Source organism: Nannobrachium achirus (assembly GCF_963921795.1).
Source record: "Nannobrachium achirus genome assembly, chromosome: 7".
Classification (NCBI taxonomy): domain Eukaryota; kingdom Metazoa; phylum Chordata; class Actinopteri; order Myctophiformes; family Myctophidae; genus Nannobrachium; species Nannobrachium achirus.
The window spans coordinates 35,266,869-35,288,078 of record NC_137816.1 but is presented as its reverse complement, the minus strand read 5'-3'; the positions used below and the strand labels follow the sequence as shown (position 1 = coordinate 35,288,078).

Genomic DNA, 21,210 nt, shown 5'->3' with positions numbered 1-21,210 from the left:
TGCTTGATTTCATCCATTGTCTCTGCATGTGTGTTCTCTGATATAATAGTGTTCAAGTTACTTATCAAACTGTATGTTATCCTGTTACATGGTGGGACAATAAAGCAGACCTAAGATGATGCTTCACTGTAGTGAGTTACTGGGAAGTCAGAGGTCAAGAAATGCCACAGAAAATAATCTCAAGGAGAAATGTACCAGATTGCCTGGTTGTCTGCTCAGTCATAAATGTTACAAATCAGTAACAGTTAACATGAATTGAATATAGAAGGTTGGAACAGAATCAGCCAGGGTAACCAACCATGGGATATTAGAATAATGTAGATCATTGGTTCTCAAACTTTTTTGAGCTCTAGTCCTCTAGCATATTTCAAGCAATCAAGGTCCACCCACCTTTTCATTTCAATTTAATTTATGATTCAACATATTTGAATAATACATTTTTTATGTATTTACATTTTAAAACATTTAATAATAATAATAATAATTACAATAATAATGAATTGCATTTTTATAGTTATAGCTTTTCCAAGTGCTTTACAATGGTTCATTCATTCATACATTGGGAGGTGAAGGACGAACAGTCAATGCGAGCATCCTCACTTCCCACATTCACACACCAATGGTGGCAAGCTAATAGAGGCAGTTGGTAGCGCTGTGGCCTTGAGCTAGAAGGTCCTGGGTTCGATTCCCACCGGGGGCGCTGGGGGCGTGTTCTCTCCTCCGCGTCATCAGCGCCCACACCCTAGGTGGAGTTGGCGAAAGGGCCTTTCTGTGTGGAGTTTGCATGTTCTGTGTGCCCTAGGGTAGGTACCCTCACAAAAACATGCAGTAATCCTGGTCTCTATAATGCCTCCCCCTGGCCAGTCGCTTCGCCTGATGGAGGGGAAAGGAACTGGTTGGAATAACGTGCTCCTTCTACGCGCTACGTCCAACCAGGGAAGCTCCCTCCTGTCAGGTGATAAGAAGCAGTGTGCTCACTCCTCATGCACTGAAGGAAGCATGAGCTCAGTTCGGGGCTCACCTCAGGTTGGCAAAGGGAGAGCAGCGCCAAGGATTACAGCTTAGGCAATTGGCATTGGGTGAAAAATGGGTTGCAAAATCGTGGGAGAGAAGCAGTTTTATACACTGTGAATATTTATGAGTTCTTATATAACTATAATTATACAGTGTTATAATGAGATTATAATGCTTTAAAAACAGTCCATTATTACATGCAACCAGGAGGCCTAATCAGAAAAAAAAAACTACAATTGTGGTTAGCAGAGGTTCATATATTTCTGAAAATAATAAATACTGTGTTGATCAGTGTACTTCACTGACTTTAAAACTACTGTTTCATTAATCATTGATCAACTTGCAACTCTGCAATCCCTTACTATCTTTATCTGAGGGCAAAGGTCAAGGTGGGCCGAGATTTAACACATGGAAACAAGAGGCAGCTTGCCATGTCGGCACGTGTAGTTGGGCTAGGTAGATTAACATACAAGTCCACAGATGATCTATGGTCCTGTTAAATATATTAATGTCTCCAATGCCAATACTCTCGTACTTTATTTCAGACCAAAACTTATTTTGTTATAGTTATTACTATGCATTTTTTGAAATTTCTTATGGAAAACAAAAACAGAATTGCCTCTAGTTACTTTTTGTAACACCCTAATGTGCACACTTTCAAAATAAATTTGGGTCATTTTATCATCTATTCATGCTTTTGTGAACAACCCAGACAGTTTTTATGTTGCTCTATTCATTATTTAGATATTTTGTATTCATTTTATCAGACAAGCCCCCTTCCTATATAAACCCATTGTAACTTCAAAATCCATTATAACCATGATACGTTCGTCAAAAACACTAGTCCTTGGTTCTAATGACTCATACAGTCATACTGCCCTCCTAAAATGAGTGGGCTGTGTTTTTTCAATTACATTTTTCATTTATTTGTATTATTTTGGGAAAATTAAAACAATTCAACTTTTTCTGCCTTTATTGATAGATGTATAGTAGGCTGACAGGAAACGGGGAGAGAGATGGGGGTTGACACGCGGCAAGGATCGTCAGGATCGGGACTCAAACCCGCGACACTGCAAGGCTGGATTACTAACCTAGGTGCCTGGACCACTGCCCTGTGGCCCAGGCCCCATAGAATGTATTATGATCAATGTTTTATGTCCATTTTTATTGTAAGAGGTCCCTTCATGTCATTACTGTACACAATAATTGCATTAAGTATTATCATGTTACTGTATAAATTGTCTTTTTTATCAGTCACCAGAACAAACCCTTGCCCATTTAATGTGAATTAAGTGATTATCATTTTATGTCTTGCAGGTACATTATTCTTTGTATAAAGGAAGGCACAAATGTAATGACAGCAAACAAAATTATATAATTTATTGTCCGACAGCATCTCCAACCTGTTGATGTACGGTACAGTATCACTGTACTAGTGTACTACTAAAGCACCTGAAACAAAACTGAATGTAGAACGCAGAATGCAGCCCTTCAGTTTGTCTCATGGATATATAAATCCTAAACATCAGAAGAAAGTTATTAATGAATGGGAAACATTACAGTTTTGGTTATTTTGATAGCACAATTACAGTATCAAAATAAATATCACAGACAAAGAGTCTCAAACCAGATATTAGTAAACACAACCACTAATATTTGAGTATAATTACATTAGAAAATGTATAGTAATATTTAACACTTTATTCAAGAGATGTGATGAATTTCTCATATGCCTGTTCATCCATGAGACCATCAAGTTCGCTGGGGTTGTCAATTGTCATCTTGATTAGCCACCCTGGAAGGTAAGAAGAGTTCAAGATTATCTAAAACAACCAAAATTGTGCCATGAGACAAATCCAGATGTGCCTGGGGTTTTGTGACAACCACAAAAATAACAAAACGTTATGAATTGTTTTTTTATTTATTTATAATGTCATTAGCCTACTTTATGCACGCCAATTTACCAATCCAGGCAAATTCTATACTAGTATGTATCCACTTTCAACCTGGCGTCCCTATTTCTGGCAATTAAAAATGTATTTTTTTGTTTCAAAAATGAAATAAAATAAATAGTGAAAACAGCACATCTACAAGAGGTGTTTAATTATTAGGACACGTGATTGTGAGCTTGTAGCTATTTTATAATTACAGGTATGCCTTGAGATTTTTATTTGCCCATTGGTGTAGTACACAAAAAGTTTAAAAATAACTGATTCAAGGTGACACTTTAACTTTAGTCTCTTGAGGGTTTCCTAATCAATGCTCTGTTCAATGTGTGGCACCAAATTAACCATAATCGTATTGGTATACAAATGCAAAGGTGATGGTGGCAAAGGCAATGGTGATTTTAGGAGGTGCATAGTCTCGCGTGGCCAGACTGTTGCAATAACAAGTCCTACTGGAAGCGTTAATGTCTCCTTTCAACATTTTTGGGGGGTATTATTTAGTCTTTCTCTGGTGTTGTTGGTGTTACTTCCATGATGTTTTCAAATATTTTCTTAAACTATACACTCATAACAAGAATATGCCGCTCGAATGACTCTGTCTGTGCGAGTGTGCTTCTGTTATGTTTCCAGTGGGACTACAGTTCCGTGTAGCAGTGGCTGCCGTTCCAGACTCTATATAGCATTCGGAGATTGTGGAATAGTTGTCTGGCTACGCGAGACTAGGAGGTGCATACCTTCATCATAGCAGGACTTATTCACAAGTGCAGGGTTGTCTGCCAGTTCTGTGTTGATTTCAGTCACCTCCCCGGTAAGAGGAGAGTAAAGCTCACTGGCAGCCTTTACGCTTTCCATTGCACCAAATTCTTCTGCAATACAAACAAAAAGGTCCTGTCTTATCTCACTGCTGGACACAGAGAAATCTCTCCTTGACCATTATAATGTTTCCGACAAACTTTTTTTTACAGGAAAGGACATTTGAAGTCTGAAGTCACCTAATTTTCTGCTGCTGTGTGTGTGTGTGTGTGTGTGTGTGTGTGTGTGTGTGTGTGTGTGTGTGTGTGTGTGTGTGTGTGTGTGTGTGTGTGTGTGTGTGTGTGTGTGTGTGTGTGTGTGTGTGCGTGCGTGCGTGCGTGTGCGTGCGTGCGTGCATGCATGTTTTTCTCATTTAAAAAAAAATCACACTTGTGTGAACTGAGCGGTGGTGTGTGTGTGTGTGTGTGTGTGTGTGTGCCCCCTGTGTGTGTGTGTGTGTGTGTGTGTGTGTGTGTGTGTGTGTGTGTGTGTGTGTGTGTGTGTGCCCCCTGTGTGTGTTTGTGTGCGAGTGTGCCTGGCCTATGCCTGGCCTATCCTGAACAACAGCGCCCCTCCCTTAACATGTGTGGTCAGAAAAGGTTACTGCAGGCTACATACCCGGAGACAGACAGACAGACAAACAGACAAACAGACAGACAGACAGACAGACCCACACACACGGCCACGTATAGGAGCGTTGTGACCACCGCTCAAAAAGAATATATTTTTATTAATAGAGGCGCCTCTAATAGGTAGTATACTTAGACATGTAAAATGTACATTGTCTGCTACAATTTTACACAATTTGTGCCCATTGTGCAACGGGTGCATTATGTCACATGGTTTTGTAGTAAGGCCTATTGGTATTTAAGCAGCAGAAAATAAAGACTATTTCAATGGGGTCATTTGGTGTGCAGATATCCCTGTTCAACATACTATGGTATGTCCTGATCCATCACCCATCTTATTGAGATGTATGTGTTTTATAATTTCAACTTGACTCTTACCCATATATTCAAGTTTTTGGCCAACTTCAGGGAGTCCACAGTACACCACATCCCCCAATGCTTCCTGAGAAACAAATTAAAGGTGTTTTAACATATTGCAGTTAGATAATCACATTTATCTTTCTAACGGAGCCTCCTTAAACAGTTACACACATTCACACTTGGGAGCTGCCCAGTAAAACCACAGATGTGTATTGTTGGAGCTTGACTGGGCTAGTTTTGGGGCCTTTCCATTATAAAAGGGATTGATGTATGATAGTGCTAATGCTGCTTTCATGTTAAACTAACCTAAGGCATGTTTTATTCTATTTCACAATTGACAAAATAATGAACTGTGAAAACACCCTGAGGGAGTTTATGAGTACAGGACAGGTATCCGATTTCAGACTTATTAACAGACCATTGTTGTAAAATAAAGATAATTTAGGAAGAAAGACTGAAAATCACTCCTATTGTCCTAAAATCCTGGCATTACAGTTTGAAACCTTTGCTCCTTGTATTGCTCTGTGAGAGTATACAGTACTTTCACATATGGAGTAGGTTGTCCTAGATAGTGCCAAGGTGATTATTAATAAGAGGGGGCAAAGTGAATCTTGGGTTTTGAAGGACATAACTGAGATTAGGCATTATCTTCTACTCTTATACTCTACTAATCATGTCTATTTGCCAAATAGCTACCTACTAGGGGCCACACAAGTCAGGAGCGATGCAAGTTGGGAATGCACGCACCACCTGTTTATGCAATGCCCTTGTTGTACTTGTTGTCAGAGTACCTGTTGTACTCATTCGAATCGCGCCGATCAGCGCGATTCAGCACGGTTACAACCGGACCAGGCTGAAGTGGAAGCAGAACTTGTTCTTTACCATGCTGTACCATGCCGTGCCGTGCTCAAAAGCCTAGTGGAAAAGTGGTCTTAGAATACTCAGTGCACAAACCATTAACAAACAAGTGATATGACCGATTGACTAAATATGGAGAAATGGGGACATTGGTATACATGGATGGATTTCTGCCATACACTCTGTTACACATATTTGCAAAGCGGCACAAATAAATGAATGCAAAGCTCTGCCAATCTGTGAATCCAACGGGTCAGGTTTAGCCTAGCACAGCTAAACAATCCACCCATGTTAAAACAAGGTGGGGATATACTGCAGTTAGTTAGCTGCATTAGTATATAGTCTGGCCAAGCCAGGCTAGGTCGGGTTAGCCAATCAGGAAAGCCGATGCCTACAAACCCTCCAAAAACACATACGTTATGAAATTCTGTAATAGGCTATGAATTACAGAATGTATTTAGCATGAAAGAGAAAGTGTCCAGTAATTCATTAATACCATTGAGACGGCAAGGGTACACAACTGCAGCCTAGAGTGGTGCAGTATTCAATTACCTAAAACAATAGTCATAAAATTCTGAAACAGCTTGTTATACTGTAGTTCTATCAATAGTGGCCAAAGTGCAGAGCTTCATGAATAGCCTACTTCAAGAAGAACACAAGACAAATGATAATGCCCAAGCACACCATAAAATCAATGATTAATATATGAATACAGGCCAAGGAACCTACCTGAGCAAAATTGCTGACGCCAACTATGCCAACTCCACCCTCCACTCGTACCCATTCATGCTTTTCTGTGAACTTAAGTGCTGCAGGGGGGAGAAGGGATGTACCGTAATTAGTTTACAATAGATCAATTTCTACGGTATGTGTACTACTTGCATAACTGTTCAAATGAAAGTCAAAATTGCAAATGTTCACTGTTAAATGATGTTTGATAAATTGAATCATATACTTCTTCACAAGTAAAATAACACATTTATTAATTCAACTAGTAAGCGATTTATATTCTATGGAAACAATGTTTTCCCCAAAGAGCCTTACATAGTTGTACATACTGCATACTGTAAATGTTAGTGTGAATGGCCTTTAGTGGGAGTCAAACACCCAGTGAGTTTGTTGAGCTATCACCTCTCATTTAGCTGCATATGACCACATTATACATACAAGCCATTGATAATCAAGTCTTTTTGCACACCTGAAAAACATTTTTGTGACAGGTGCAAAACAGACCCCCTGGTTCTTATATTTGACTGTCCAAAGCACACATTAATGTACTATGGACCAGAGTGTATTACTTGTGCAACACCATCTGCCCTTATTTAGAAGTCTACAAGGTTGTAGATATGACAGTCTCACAAATCCTTGAATTCTAGAAAAAATAAAAAGGGGTATTGTGATAACGCTATGATGGATAATAGCAAAGTTTGAAATTGTGCAAAGTGTTTTGAAATGTTCTATAATTTACTTATCTAGTCCTGACACTCAGCAGGTCAGTCTGCTCTGTACTTGAACTCTCTCATAAAGACATGAGGCAGAGCATACAGTAGTGCCCCCACAACATGATAAAACATCACATTCAGAGGTAACAATAAACTGTAAATTTCTTGCTAAATGAATTGGATAAGCTAATCTTAATATTATAATAATTATTAACGTGCTGCTGTCATCTTTCCAATACCCAAAGGGAACAATAGTAATGCCTCAACAGTTTCTGATGCTAGTATCAGATCATGCAGAGAAATACAGGTTTAAACCAGATTGTGAACTGTGCAATGTGTGCAAGATGCTGAGGCATGGCTGGACAGGCTCAGAGGAGAGCATTCCGTCCTACAGTTTGTCCATATTGGAAACGTTCTGTTTTCACAAGATTGAAGATGAATTAACTGAAAGCTGGGCCCATTCCAAAATATATAACACACAATCAAATCTCAAATTACGTTCCAAATATAACGATGTACCGGCCGGGTCCGTTGCTGACATCTATCGTTAAAGACCTGACTGGCACATGTCCAAAATAATGCATGACTGTCTGTCTAATGAGATACTACACGAGACACGAGATGGTGGGTGTCAGTTTAATGAACCATAATATGTCACCCACGGCCAGTGATGAGTAGGCTCATTTTAAACTCTGGTTGACATGGATCGTCATCAATGTCATCATAAAAAATAAAATCAATCCAGCGAAACAATTATTATAATTTGAGGCTTTTCTATCAACCAAACTTTCGCTTCTGCTGTACAGTAGCGCGTTTTCAAGTAAATAACGGTAACTGTGCAAATAGAAGTTATATTGTTCTACTCTGTTTAGCTGCTGGTGAGGAATTAAGCGTGGGAAAGTGATTCCTTTGGCCCACTGCAGTGGAATGTGTCGGCATGTAACGAATTCCTTCACTAATTTGGGATATTAGATTAAATAAAATAAAAAATGTTTTATACCTGTGGACAGTGGCGAGGCTGTGCTCAGTGTGCGTGGAATGTCGCTCCTCCATAGAAGCCGAGTCGCTGGGATTTGAGCTATTTGCGAGAACTGAGGCAGTTTAGTGGAAAAGTTTGCAGAAAAGCACTGGAGCGCTACTCTCATCGCCATCTTCATTCACTGAGTGTCTGTCGAGCCAACATCGCACACACACACACTTGACCACGACGGGAACGAGCACCATCCCGCGTTGCGCGCTCCCAGTGGAAAGCATGGTGGAAGTTGGAACTGAACAGAAAAGGAAAGCGCCACTAGGGGGCCCCACAATCCATGCAATATTCAGTGCAGAACGTTACTCTGGCCTTGTGTGGAAGAACCAAGAATGGTCTTTCCCAATCCCCCAACACACATATAATGTATTGCCTATACCAGGGGTCTTCAAAGTTTTCAGGCCAAGGAGTCGACCCCTTAGTTGAGAGAGAGAGAGAGAGAGAGAGAGAGAGAGAGAGAGAGAGAGAGAGAGAGAGAGAGAGATGAAGCAGGGACCCCCACAACCTGTACATAGATTCCATTAGTTGAGAGAGAGATGAAGCAGGGACCCCCACAACTGTACATATATTCCATATAGTTTAATTGTTCAGATATTTAACCTCTTGAACCGTCAATACTTAATAAACTTGACCTTTCACCATCTACACCAAAGCTCTTTGCCGAAAATAGCCGATCTACAAGCTCACTCTTGTAGATCTGCTATTTTTGGCTTAAGTTCTCAGGAAAAGGAAAGGGTTCAAGTGGTTAATATAAAAAAAGAGGAAAAAAAAAACTTTCTATCGCTCAGATTTGGAGTGAGGACCCCCTAGGGATCCGACCCCCTGTTGAAGACCCCTGGCCTAGGCCCTTACTGCCTTTTATTCATTAGTATCTATGTTATCAAATTGACCCCTGTTTTGAATACTGGTGTGGAGGTATTCTCAAGTCAATTAAAGGATTGAAGGGTTTTTGCATTAAGCCTATGTTTGAAACTTGAAAGACCTGGATGCGTTACTGTAATTATGTAACATTACTTTGAAAATCATGTTACATTCCTTTGCAGTTTTTGGTAGGAAATGATTTTGATATACACATTAAAGTTACTATATACATGTTAATTACAAAGGAACTTTAGCAGGAATTTGAAGACTCTTAAATATATTTATAGTTTGTCCAAAGCATTTTATCTGGACTTTGTTTTGAAAGCTTACATTCTGTTTCAAACTTTTCATATAAATAATCTACTTGAATTCAAAATGTATTATTTAGCCACTTATCAGATTAAACCAACAGTCATCTAGCAGGTGGCGCACTTTACCACTGTGCAACCTGAGCGGCCACAGGTGTATTATTGTAGGAACATTGTGTGGGGCCTTTTTCCAACTTTGTTGCCCAAACAAACAAGCACCTCACATCTATCCTTCTTCCAATCAAGTCATAACCTGTACATCTCTCTCACACTCTCACACACTCACACACACACACACACACACACAATATCCCTTCTCTTGTGTTAACTACAACATGTATGGAAGAATATCAGAGAATAACATCATTCTGAACATTTTTATTATCTTGTACCCACATTGAAAGTTCTTGGCAGAGGAGTGAAACATTACTGCACATTTTGAAAATCCATAAAAAGAAAATGAAACAACCAGACCTGGAGAAAAGAGTGATTGATTTTTTTCCCTCCTTAATTTGTAAATGAAGTGTGTACTTGAAGCTTAGCATCTGGTAAGAGTCAAGCATATCTAAACCATTGTAAATAATATTTACAACGATTTATCAAATATCATATAAAGAGTGTATTCAAATACATTCCTCCAGGTCTGAATGCAAGAGTGGGACTACGCCTTCAGATTATGTATTAACTGTCTGAAACAGACTATGGAATAAAATGTCAGAACACTCAAATGACACGGATAATAGTAACATATGATCACATGTGCATAAGAAATACAAAAGAACCCAACATTGATTACAGGCATTCACTCAGTTAATTCTGAGACAAGCAGGGTTTTTTTTAACCCCCCAGCTGAGAGCAAACCATAACAAACAAATCAGTGAACTCCACTGAAACATTTATAGCAGTAGAATCCCTAGCTCTATGCAAACTCCTGCTGAGGGCTGAGGTCAGAGGTTCTGCCATTTACACAGAGGTGCCCTCTGTGGGCGCTGCCGGCTTGTTCTGGTCATCAGGCTTCATGGCTGGGAAGAGCAGCACCTCCTGTGAAATCAATAAGATCATCAGCTGAATTGTATTTATAGAAGGGGAACAATGTGGTTTCGATAACACTGCAAAATAATATATATATATACTGTATATGCAAATGAAAAAATATTAGATTCTGGGCTCTATAGGCTAAAATACATACAGTATGTGTGTGCGTGCGTGTTTATAGTAAGAGTTGGCAGAGCTGCTACTTACTGTGCATGAAATGCAAACAAGTATAACTCGAGCCTTAACTGTTCTGATCAAAATTGCTTGAGGATGTCACATGCATTATCTTTCCAATAAGATTCACTGTGTGTTTCTTTTTATTAACAATTTTACCTTGATGTTGTTAGAGTCTGTGAGGAACATTGTGAGACGATCAATGCCCAAACCCCAACCAGCAGTTGGTGGCAGACCGTATTCTAGTGCTGTGCAGAAGGTCTCATCAATGAACATAGCCTCATCATCACCCTCAGCTTTGGCCTGAAAATAATGATACATCTCTTTATGAGGGTCAAACACACATCCACATGCACAAGGAAAGTGTAGTTAACTGTTAATCAAAGGGTTTAAAGTACGGGTGTTTTGCAATTGGATGACAAGAGGTATGACAGCATATTTCACACATAATCAGCCAAATGGTGCAGATTATGCGGGTGTCATGTTTTCAAGTAGGCCACATAACCGCATATTTCCGCCCGTATATTTCAGAACTACCAAGCATAAAATCACACCGCATATTTAGTGTAATTCACAACTTTTTGCACATTTCGCAACTTTTCATTAATTAATTGCTAGTTATAACCCTACAGTTGATATAATACCATGGAACACATTCAGAGTAGTTTGCTCCAAGTGTTCACTGTCATACACACCTTGGCCTGCTGCTCAAAGAGCTCTCTCTGCCTAATAGGATCGTTCAACTCTGTGTAAGCATTGCAGATCTCCTTCTTCATCACAAAGAGCTCAAAACGCTCAGTCAGGCCTTTGTGTGTTCTGTGCCTGTAGGAGAGAATGTTGTTTGTACATCAGTATCAGCTGAGATTTGTAACAGGAGACACATTTTCAATTCAAGGACTTATACACAATTAATTGAAGCTGTTATGGAGAAACCTTGTATCGCGATATCTTATCTTTTTTCATGAACAAACGCCTTATTTTATACTTTGTCATACTGTATTATAATGTCATGCAAAAGTAGCGAAAACAGTCCATCTACAAGCTCACAGCGCGTTGCAATGCACGTGTTGAGCTTGTAAACAGGCTATTTTCAAAACGGTTTGTAAAATTCGGACTATATTGACGTGACCCAAGTAGGGTTGCAGGCAATGCAGGGTTTAAAGTCGTCAAGTCTGTATGTGGGTTTTACACATATATAACCAATAATTGACTACATAACACAGGCTCTTTTTGGAGCTGTGTGCAGCTCCCTATACGTGGCTGTGTGGGTCTGTCTGTGTGTCTGTCTGTCTGTGTGTCTGTGTGTCTGTGTGTGTGTATGTAGCCTGAACTTCCTAAACTTCGGCACGCCACTAGTCCCACAGTTTTGCCACCACACACTCGCGCCATATGTCAAATCGACCGGCTTACTCGGGAATCGTGGGCTATTACTTTTCTAAGAGAAAGGTTCTATAGTTTAATTGATATTATTAAACTATAGAACCCCATTGACTTATAATGGGAATTGCAAAAACTCACATTCAATTATTTGTCTCTCGCAAACCATAGGGGCTAGAGTTTCAAGACTTGGAGAGGAGGTTCATAATGATTTCAAGGATTAAATAAAAAATAATTGTGTCATTTGGCCGCATGGTGGCGCCATAACACCCCACTTTACGTTTTGGCCTGTAACTCTTGAACCGTAGGTCGGAAAATTAAAAATATTTTTTCCCTGGATTCCTTGGGTCATGACGCATCTCCCCATATAGGCCACGCCCATTTGCGCCATGATAGATTTTCCGCCATCTTGAATTTTCTCCAAAACACACTTTTTGCTCCTTTTCCTACATATTTTCTTCAAATGTCACAAAAATCGGTACACATGATCCACACACACACACACACACACACACACACACACACACACACACACACACACACACACACACACACACACACACACACACACACACACACACACACACACACACACACACACGGGTGTGATTTTATATTTAGTAATGATTTTAGATTAGACATACAAGGTTCCGCCCGACAGCAACAATACATATAAATATCTATAATTACATTTCATGGTATGTCTAGGGCTGTCACGATTAGGACTTTCTCCAGACGATTAATCATCATACAAATAATCGGCGATTGACGAATATATCGTCTTTTTTCCCCCCCTTCATTTTATGCCACTATGATAATAGGCTTTGAGCTCATACTCATACTGTACCTTAATGAAGAGCAATTTAATTGCTTTTTAAACATCAGTTCAGTGGTGTAAAGTAACTGTTAAGTACATTTACTTGCTAACTTTAGCCCTATTTTATACCGTAGCTATTTGAAAATAGCCGATCTACAAGCTCACAACGCGTCGCGGTGCGTTGCGAAAATAGCCGATCTACAAGCTCACAGCACGTCGCGGTGCGTTGTGAAAATAGCCGATCTACAAGCTCACAACGCGTCGCGGTGCGTTGTGAAAATAGCCGATCTACAAGCTCACAACGCGTTGCGTTGTGAAAATAGCAGACAACTGCAAAAATAGCCGACAGCTGAAAATAGCGACAGTAGCCTATAATGTTTATCACGAGTCACGACACGATCCAACATCTATAGCTAGTTGCCGTCTGTGTGTAATCATCATCATCATCATCCCCTCCATAGCAGAGCAGCAGTGCTAAGCTGCAGTAAAGGCATTGACTCCAGTCGGTGTTGAAACGAAAGTGAACGCCTTTTTCTGTATCGTATCAAAAGGAATATAGTCCCGGGATGTGTATGGTACATGTGTCTGTTCCGAGTCCGACCGTCTGGAAAAAGTAATTGATCGAATCGGTTGAAACAAACTTTAAGCATTTTTAGTTAGCCAGCCAGCCTGCCTGTGCTGTGTGACGGCAGTGCGTGCCGTGCTGCTGTTGTGTTGACTGACTGAGGAGGACCAGCATTGAGCGTTCACGGGTCTAAACATTCACTGTCTGATAATGACTTTGACCTATAAGCCATCAACACGTACCAGAGGTTTACACAGAGGGGATATAAAAGTGACACATTGGACCATGCTTATAGCAAAGCTAAATCTCTAGAAGGGTAACCCTAACCCTAACCCTAACCCTAACTCAAAAAAACACCAGTTCTTCCAAATCCGAACAGATTTACAACCCAGTACAGTAAATTCGCCCATGACATCAAGCATTATACTAAAAAAGAATTGGTCCATTATACAGAGTGATCCTGATTTAAAACCGGTTTCCTGATTCCCCGTCTTTCTTTCAGACTTCCCCCACTTTCAAGGACAAGCTTCTATCTGTCTCGTGTGGCGTTACTCTCGTACTACGGACATACTGTAGGGACTAGGGACACACAAAGCCAGACGTAGGAGAGGTTAACACTGCTCCAAAAAAAAGCCAGAATGAATGTGTATGGGAGAGGGGCTGGGTGCAAGGTTGACGCGGAAGTCTATATCTTTGGAGTGGATCGTCGCAACTTCCGAGCGACGCTATATATTAATAGCGATTTTTTAAAGGTACGTGAAAAACGCTCTGAATCATAGCAGAGATTGAGTTAAGTTCACCACCTTATTTCCAATACCTGTTTACAGTTTGCCATAATAACAGACCCATGCAGCGCTTCTTCATCTATTATCTGATTAGCTGTCATTATGTTGGATCTGCTATCCTGTGATACAATGGCTCCTACTTTTGAACAGTATTGATCGGCGATAATACTGGGTTCAAATGAAAGGTTTCTCACCATTTTGCTAGAGGGCTCATGATTTGAGGATGGTCACAGATAAATGTGGGGCTGATACATGTGACTTCGAGGAAATCTCCCACCAACTGCAGAAAAACATATCAGATTGTTAAGGAATAATTAAGTCCAGATCAGGTGGTATTAAATTGCTTGCTCAGGGTGGAGTCTCTGCTCTATATGTAGTGTCTTGAGATTACTTGTTGTGATTTGACACTTTAATAAAATTGAAATTGAATGTTGATTTGTGGAGCACCTTGTCGAGGAGGCGGGCAGTGGTTCTGGGTGGAGGGCATTCCACTCCTTTTTGGGCACACAAGTCATCAAAGAATTTACGAGTCTCTGAGGAGGAACAAACAGAAATTGTTAACAAAGTCTATGGCTGATTTAAGAAACTGTGGTTATGCATTTTATGCAATGAATTATGAGACAAACAGTAAATACTACCGGTGATTTGAACGAACAAAAAACACTGTAAATTTCAATACTGATTTACCGTCACTGTCATAGGTGTCAGCAGGAGGGAACTTGACACCCATTTGCTTCTCAAGGTCATGTGTCATGCTCACTCTTCTGAATGGTGGAGTGAAGTCAACCTCAAAAGCCTGTCCCTCTGGACCGTCAGGATGATACGTTATCTTGTACCCACCGGTGATGTGCTTCACCATTCCTGAAAACATGTAAACAACCACTGAGCATTGCACACAGACACATTATTTTTCCATTACAACCTCATATAGCATTTTGAGCGGTGCAAACCGCTCTTATGTTTGACTTAGTGGGTAGGTCCCTACCAACAGCTCACACAAGACCAACGTCACACAAGATTAACGTCATAGAAAGTACCCAAAGTACGGACAGAACGGCCCATACAAGGAGATATGCACGAAACAGCCTGCATCGCTCAGTTCACACCCTTTTTTCTTTTTTGAGATTAATGTATTTTGTGCATGGTCCTGATACAAATAAAACTAATACAATAACTTAACAAAAGGAACATAGCTGTCTTTGCTGACCTGACAGAAGTTTCTCTGTGATTTCCATCAAGTCATGGTAATCTGCATAGGCCATGTAGAATTCACAAGTGGTGAACTCTGGATTATGAGTGAGATCAATGCCTTCGTTCCTGAATTGACGGCCAATCTCATACACTCTGTCTAAACCACCAACCACCAGCATCTGGGGAGAAAAGAAAATGGTGTGAGCTCAGCGAGTATTTGGACAGCGAATTATTTTTAACCACTTAAGTAAGCCATATATACTTTGACGTACGATGAATAGCAACAACACTAACAGCCGATCTACAAGCTCACACCGTGAGTTTTTTTTCTGAAAATCTTTGGGTTTTCAAATATAATGCCCAAAACAGCCGACTGGTTGAAAGTGCCCCATGCTTGACACTTAAGATGTGCAATGACAATGAGTTTAGGTAATGCTTATACCATCAGAGAGACCTTCAAATACAACCAAACTTGTATGTACCGTATTTGGAAAGCAACATTTTCACATTTTGGCAACCTCGTTAACTTGGTGTGAAATTACAATACATGAGATGTTTAAATGGAGATTGTCAAAAACATAACAGTACCTTGTGGTAGAGCTCAGGTGCAATTCTCATAAAGAGGTTCATGTCCAGCTCATTGTGATAAGTAACAAAAGGACGGGCTACTGCTCCACCAGGAATAAGGTTCATCATTGGCGTCTCAATCTTAAATCAGAACAATGCATGTACAGTAAGCAAGGTAGACTTAAAGTAGTAAAAATGACTAACAATGTTCTTTCTTCCAAATACATTTCATGGACACACTCACATACGTTGCATGACTCTTAATGTATTATGCTAATTAGTTAGGTGGGATGCCTCCCCACTTCTCTTCTCTGCTCCAATTCTCTTATCTATCTTTTAACTAAAAGAATAACTTAAAATGTTCACCCACTTTAGATGTATTGTAGTGTGACAAAGATTGCGATTGTGAAAAAAAATAACAAAAAAAAAACAGCATGAACTTTTGGACAATACACCTCTTATAGCTGCCTTTACCAAACAATAGAATTAATATGTATGTGACCTTTTGTGCCATGACGTATTCATTAGGCTCATTCTCCTCATATTGTTTAATGTTAAGTTACATTTAGATGTCTGAAACTCTTCATTGACACTCACCTCCAAGAATCCCAGTTGGTCAAGGAAGCTGCGCAGGTAGGTGATGATTTTGGACCGTGTTATAAACTTCTGTCTCACATAGTCATTGAGAATCAGATCCAGGTAGCGCTGACGGAATCTGGTCTCCTTTAGCAAGAAAGAAAAACAAACATGGTGAGAAGTTGCTTGAAAGTTACACACTTTCAGCTAATTTCATATAAAAAAAACATGTATTTATAATTTTTTTATGAAGAAGAGGGAATTACAGAATGTGTTCAGCCTTTACCTTGTCTTTGAGGCCAAAGTGGAGATGTGGCAACATATGCAGACAAGGTGAAAGTAGAGTCATCTCTATAGGAATGATGCTCAACTCTCCTTTCTTGGTTTTCCCTGGGTTACCACGGACACCGACAATGTCACCACGTCGCAGCTTGTTGTTGATGGCTTCAAACTCCCCCTCAGACTTGTAGTTCCTGGCAGGAAGAGAGGGGGGAAACCGCACAAGAGTTAAGCTATCCACGTGGAGAAAAATGCTAATAGATTTACAATATATATATTTTTTAATGTAAAGACAGTAATTTATAATTTCTGATTTTGTTTAGATAGAAGTATCCTTCAATACCCTGAGGTTGCCATAACTTGCAGCTTGACACTTTCCCCTCGCAAGTCATAGAACAGCAGCTTAGCACCAGATGCCCTCTTGGCATGGATGCGACCTGACAAGCAAATGGGTTACAGGATGAAAAACTGTTAATTTAATGTAAATAAAAGGCTGTCCAGCCCCAGGAAAACTAGAAAAAAATAGAAAGGGTACAATGTTTGAGAATCATTCTGTATTAAAAAAATACGACTAATAATAATAATATTATCAATCCCCATATCAGCCAATTCTTAAATAGATGTTCTCTCGATAAACAATCTATGAACTGTCTGCCACACTTTCGGAGTCAGACTATTCTCAAGAAGCAATAGACAGCTGAGCCCACAGTGCCCAAACCTCAGGCTTGGGTGAGGCAGGGGTTGACACTAAGGTCTCAGAGGCACTTGCCCATCGGGCAAGTACAGGTCATGTTCTACTTGCCCGAAGGTAATGCCCACTTGCCCGAAAAGTTAATCTTCCATTATAAAATGATAGGTACGATTTTAATTACCGCTCAATTTAACACTTATTTCTTTACCTTCTGGGGCTGTGCGATAAAATGTCATACCTCAATACCTCCAAATCCAAATACCAAATACTTTAGCTATGATTGAATATGTCTATGGTTTCACACTTGTTATTTTATATTTTTTAAATGTAGCAACAGTAAAAACAGCATATTATAGGTAATTAGTGCTCTTATTTTACATTCCACAGACCAGAAGACACAGCACACTGGCCACGTTCAGGTGTTTAGACAGATCTCGTGTTATATTTATAGACATTTGTGTCCCCTCTCAAATGAGCACTTGCCCTGTCGGGCAACCTGAAAGCCAACGTCACCTGCCCTGACGTTTTATTTACCTGCCGGGGGCAGGTGGGCAAGCCTTAGTGTCAATGCCTGGGTGAGGCAAGTCATGCCTCAATACTGGGAGCTGATGTTGTACATGTTGCACTCCACCTCAGCAATCCATCTCCAGAGGTCTAGCGCATTGTGAAGCGAGGATCGCTCTGGCAGATACAGACAATAAGCCTCTCCGACTTCCCTACTACTTACATACTTAGTGTGAATATTTCTTTGCGTGAATACTTTTCACCTTTTGTGCATTCATAATCTCAGATCCACTAGCCTGCTGTGCTTCCAGATTTAGGCAATAGTAACTTCATCAATATGACATTTACATGATGTCAGAGATCCACAGGGAAGCCATGCCGTTATTAGACCCCATCTTGTTTCCCTCAAACATGGATAGAAACCTTTAGTTTTAACCCCTGAACTCAGGCATGTTTGATATTACTGTTATAAAGGATGGCAAAATAACATGTACAATAGGTGCTTGATTAAAGTTGTGCCATAAATGTTGTAAAGAGATCCAAGTACCTGAGACGGTGAGAACAACATCCGTTAGTTGCTCTCCATCCTTTAGATAGTTGTATTTCTCAATGAATTCTGTGAGTGATAAATCCACATGATATTTATGCGGGTAAGGGTCCTCTACTGTGCCCTTGAGTGCTTCGATAGCCTGGCTGCGGATCTTGAAGTATTGCTGCATTACATGGACATTAACAAGTTATCACAGAGAATCATGGGTTGACACACTGGTAGCACTTTTTGGCTGGTCTAAATAAGTGAGGTGACAGAATGAATTGAAATGTGTACAGTACAGACATTAAAGAAACTCACATTAGGGTCCAGAGTCTCCTCATCTGCCCCAAAGCCACCCTGGGCTCCTTTGTTACTGCATTCCTTCTTCTGCTCCACCTGTTCCTTAACTTTGGCTTCCTTCTCAGATGCCTTCTTCTCAGCTTTCATTCGCCTCTTCAGCTCACTGATGCAAACGTTCAAACATAGTATTGCAAATGAGTTTACAAACGTGTCTGCTAATACAGTAACTATAATTGAATGACATTTACTCACTCGCTAAATATACTGATATTATACTGATATATACTATATTTATCTATTACATTTCTATTACATTCTACTGTTGTGTGTATAACAACAAATCCAAAAGCCAAGTGTGAATATAATAACATATTACAACTTTTTAATCTTTAAGTTTATACATCAAACAAGTGAAAATGAAATGCACGGAAGCACAATTTAACTCTACATTTTTGGCACTGGCCATTTCTTTGTAGTCTTATATATGATCAGTGCACCAATGAACAATAAAGAAAAGAAGTTCAAAATCTCACCTGCACTAAAACTTGTTTTAAAATAAGTTATTGTAAATAATATGAAACAAACATAAATGAATAGCATGCAGTCGCCAGAACCCAATGGATCCCACCACAAGATGCTCAGAATGAGGACAGTCTTTAAAGCAAAGTATAAATATGTGTGGATGTGGATAGTGATTACGGACCATGAAGGACTGTAATTAAAAATTCCTTTTCCACTCAGACAGCGCACAGAATTTCCCTTACCCCGCTTTGCCCATTTGATTGAATACTTTATTAGCAGTTTGGAAGCCCGTCTGGATTATGTCTAAGTTAGTAAGTATAGTATCAGTAAGTATACTGAGCCACTAAAAAGAGGAATGCAGTGCAACATTGTAAGGGTATGGCATGGCATTGGCAAGGGGATGAAATTTGTTGACAAAAGGTTGGGTGTTTTTCTCACTGGAATGGAAAAGCCACCAACCTTTTGTCACCTCTCCAGCGATTGCCGTAAATTTGAGTTGGGACTGAAGCTGAGCAGGGAAGCGTGAATTTTAACCCATGTCCCCTGACCCAGAGGGCTTGGCCCAACTGCTGACTGGCAACCCTGATCAGAGACAGCATACTGAAGCAAGGTGCCCTACTGAGCTACACCAACCTGGAGAGACACATGTACACACACACATACGGAAACAAGTCGAAAACAAATCGTAAAGCTCTCTTTAGCTGATGCAAAGGAAGTCCAAAGCGCAGAGGGACTATTTAAAGGATAACAACCATGACTAATTTATAAAAATATAAATCGGGAAGCAACACGTCCACTCAATCTTTCACTCTCAACTTGTTTCGTTTTTAGCTTGGGTTGTATCATTGTTGACAAGGAAAAGGAAAGCACCAAGTTTGACCACAACATCTTAACTACTTCAGGTACAAATTTCCACTGTTACAGAAATTCGTAGCAATAAACTGCGGGAGTTAAGTAAAGTAAGATAATAAGATTGTCATTCAAAAAGTGAAATAAAAAAACGAAACTACAAGGCTATGACAGTCGACAGCGGGATATTTCATAAAATGCATTTAGGATCTTGTAGTTCTACTTTACACCACATAACGATAACCAAATGACAACCATAGACGATAAAAACTACAATGCCCACACGCTCTCCGTGCCCCACCAATCGAACTGTCCTCTGGAATATGTAGTCCCAGCGCATGAAACCATATGGTACCCCCACACTTCACTTTGACCTGATGCAACACCGCGAAACATTACGTTGTCACTTAAAATGCACGATTACCAGACTATGTGCAGAGAAACACGGCATATAGTTTCTATGAATTGCTCATCCTAGACGGAAATATATGTATTATTTACTCACTTTTTGCTCATTTTCTCCTCGCCGTCCACCACTGGAACGTCTGCCATCTTGTTGATGCGGCGCACAGAAAGGCCAATGCGCACGCGCACGCACCACAAACCTGCGTGAACTCTTACGCTAAAGGCGTAAGAAGTTAATCATAGAGAGAGAAGGTGCGTAATACTGCCCTCCATCGTTTTTTGATTGATTGATTGAAGGCTTTATTAGAAGTTTGCATAGGAAAATGTACAGATTCATGACGAAACAGTTCACTGGTACAAGGGCTACTAAAAGGAGATCCATGAAAAGACTAAGCTTATTTCAACAGGAAACCATTTCATGAAGAAAACATTTTATTTGTACACAGCTTGGTTCTTGCTTGTCCCAACTAAATTAATTCTAATAATAATAATAATAAACCATAATAAACATAATAACAACAAAAACAACTAGAAAGATGAAATTGGACATTGCAAGTGCGGTTGCCGTGACGCGAATTTCGCATATTAGCCTAATTTCGTAGCCTTTCGTAGCCATTCAAGTCAATGGGGGGGGGGGGGGGGGGGGGTTTAATTCACTAATAAATAATGGCCATATATGGAGATCTCTGTGCCAGCCTTGTCCATTTATGCCCATATATGGAGATCCCTGATGTCATCAATATTAAGCTCATTATATCTTGGAAAGCCCATAGGCCTATATGGACATACTGTCATCAATAT

The 21,210-nt window shown here is 40.0% G+C and overlaps 2 protein-coding genes across 3 annotated transcripts; both read right to left on the bottom strand.

Annotated features, from left to right (window-relative positions):
• Positions 1 to 2,379: 2,379 nt before the first annotated feature.
• On the bottom strand, positions 2,380 to 8,227 carry gcshb (glycine cleavage system protein H (aminomethyl carrier), b). Its single transcript, XM_080730605.1, has 5 exons — positions 8,042 to 8,227; positions 6,329 to 6,408; positions 4,760 to 4,823; positions 3,695 to 3,826; positions 2,380 to 2,809 (listed from the first exon to the last, which is right to left on the bottom strand). The coding sequence occupies exons 1-5, from the start codon at positions 8,196 to 8,198 to the stop codon at positions 2,715 to 2,717; spliced, it is 528 nt and encodes a 175-aa protein (XP_080586731.1). The 5' UTR covers positions 8,199 to 8,227; the 3' UTR covers positions 2,380 to 2,714.
• Positions 8,228 to 9,603: 1,376 nt separating this feature from the next.
• Positions 9,604 to 20,569, bottom strand: kars1 (lysyl-tRNA synthetase 1). Of its 2 annotated transcripts, XM_080729889.1 has the most exons (15): positions 20,510 to 20,569; positions 19,615 to 19,788; positions 18,652 to 18,796; positions 18,349 to 18,514; positions 16,950 to 17,043; positions 16,614 to 16,800; positions 16,349 to 16,474; positions 15,773 to 15,892; positions 15,201 to 15,363; positions 14,681 to 14,854; positions 14,441 to 14,526; positions 14,188 to 14,273; positions 11,145 to 11,271; positions 10,609 to 10,752; positions 9,604 to 10,281 (listed from the first exon to the last, which is right to left on the bottom strand). In XM_080729889.1, exons 2-15 carry the CDS (start codon positions 19,752 to 19,754, stop codon positions 10,204 to 10,206), a joined length of 1,836 nt encoding a protein of 611 aa, XP_080586015.1. In that variant the 5' UTR covers positions 19,755 to 19,788; positions 20,510 to 20,569; the 3' UTR covers positions 9,604 to 10,203. The 2 variants fall into 2 exon arrangements, with proteins under 2 accessions (XP_080586015.1, XP_080586016.1); XM_080729890.1 differs by lacking the exon at positions 19,615 to 19,788 and having other exon boundaries at positions 20,510 to 20,568.
• Between the last annotated feature and the right edge of the window lie 641 nt (positions 20,570 to 21,210).

What these genes read in the sequence shown, in the direction of transcription:
- kars1 (XM_080729889.1), bottom strand. Translation starts at nt 19,754, where the DNA reads ATGCTGTCTCTGATCAGGGTTGCCAGTCAGCAGTTGGGCCAAGCCCTC. An exon ending in CGCTGGAGAGGTGACAAAAG is followed by an intron (nt 18,797 to 19,614) that starts GTTGGTGGCTTT and finishes CGTTTGCATCAG; the next exon opens with TGAGCTGAAGAGGCGAATGA. An exon ending in TGTTGTTCTCACCGTCTCAG is followed by an intron (nt 17,044 to 18,348) that starts GTACTTGGATCT and finishes TTTGCTTGTCAG; the next exon opens with GTCGCATCCATGCCAAGAGG.
- gcshb (XM_080730605.1), bottom strand. Translation starts at nt 8,198, where the DNA reads ATGAAGATGGCGATGAGAGTAGCGCTCCAGTGCTTTTCTGCAAACTTT. An exon ending in GCGTCAGCAATTTTGCTCAG is followed by an intron (nt 4,824 to 6,328) that starts GTAGGTTCCTTG and finishes TTTGTTTCTCAG; the next exon opens with GAAGCATTGGGGGATGTGGT. An exon ending in CCAAAAACTTGAATATATGG is followed by an intron (nt 3,827 to 4,759) that starts GTAAGAGTCAAG and finishes TTTGTATTGCAG; the next exon opens with AAGAATTTGGTGCAATGGAA.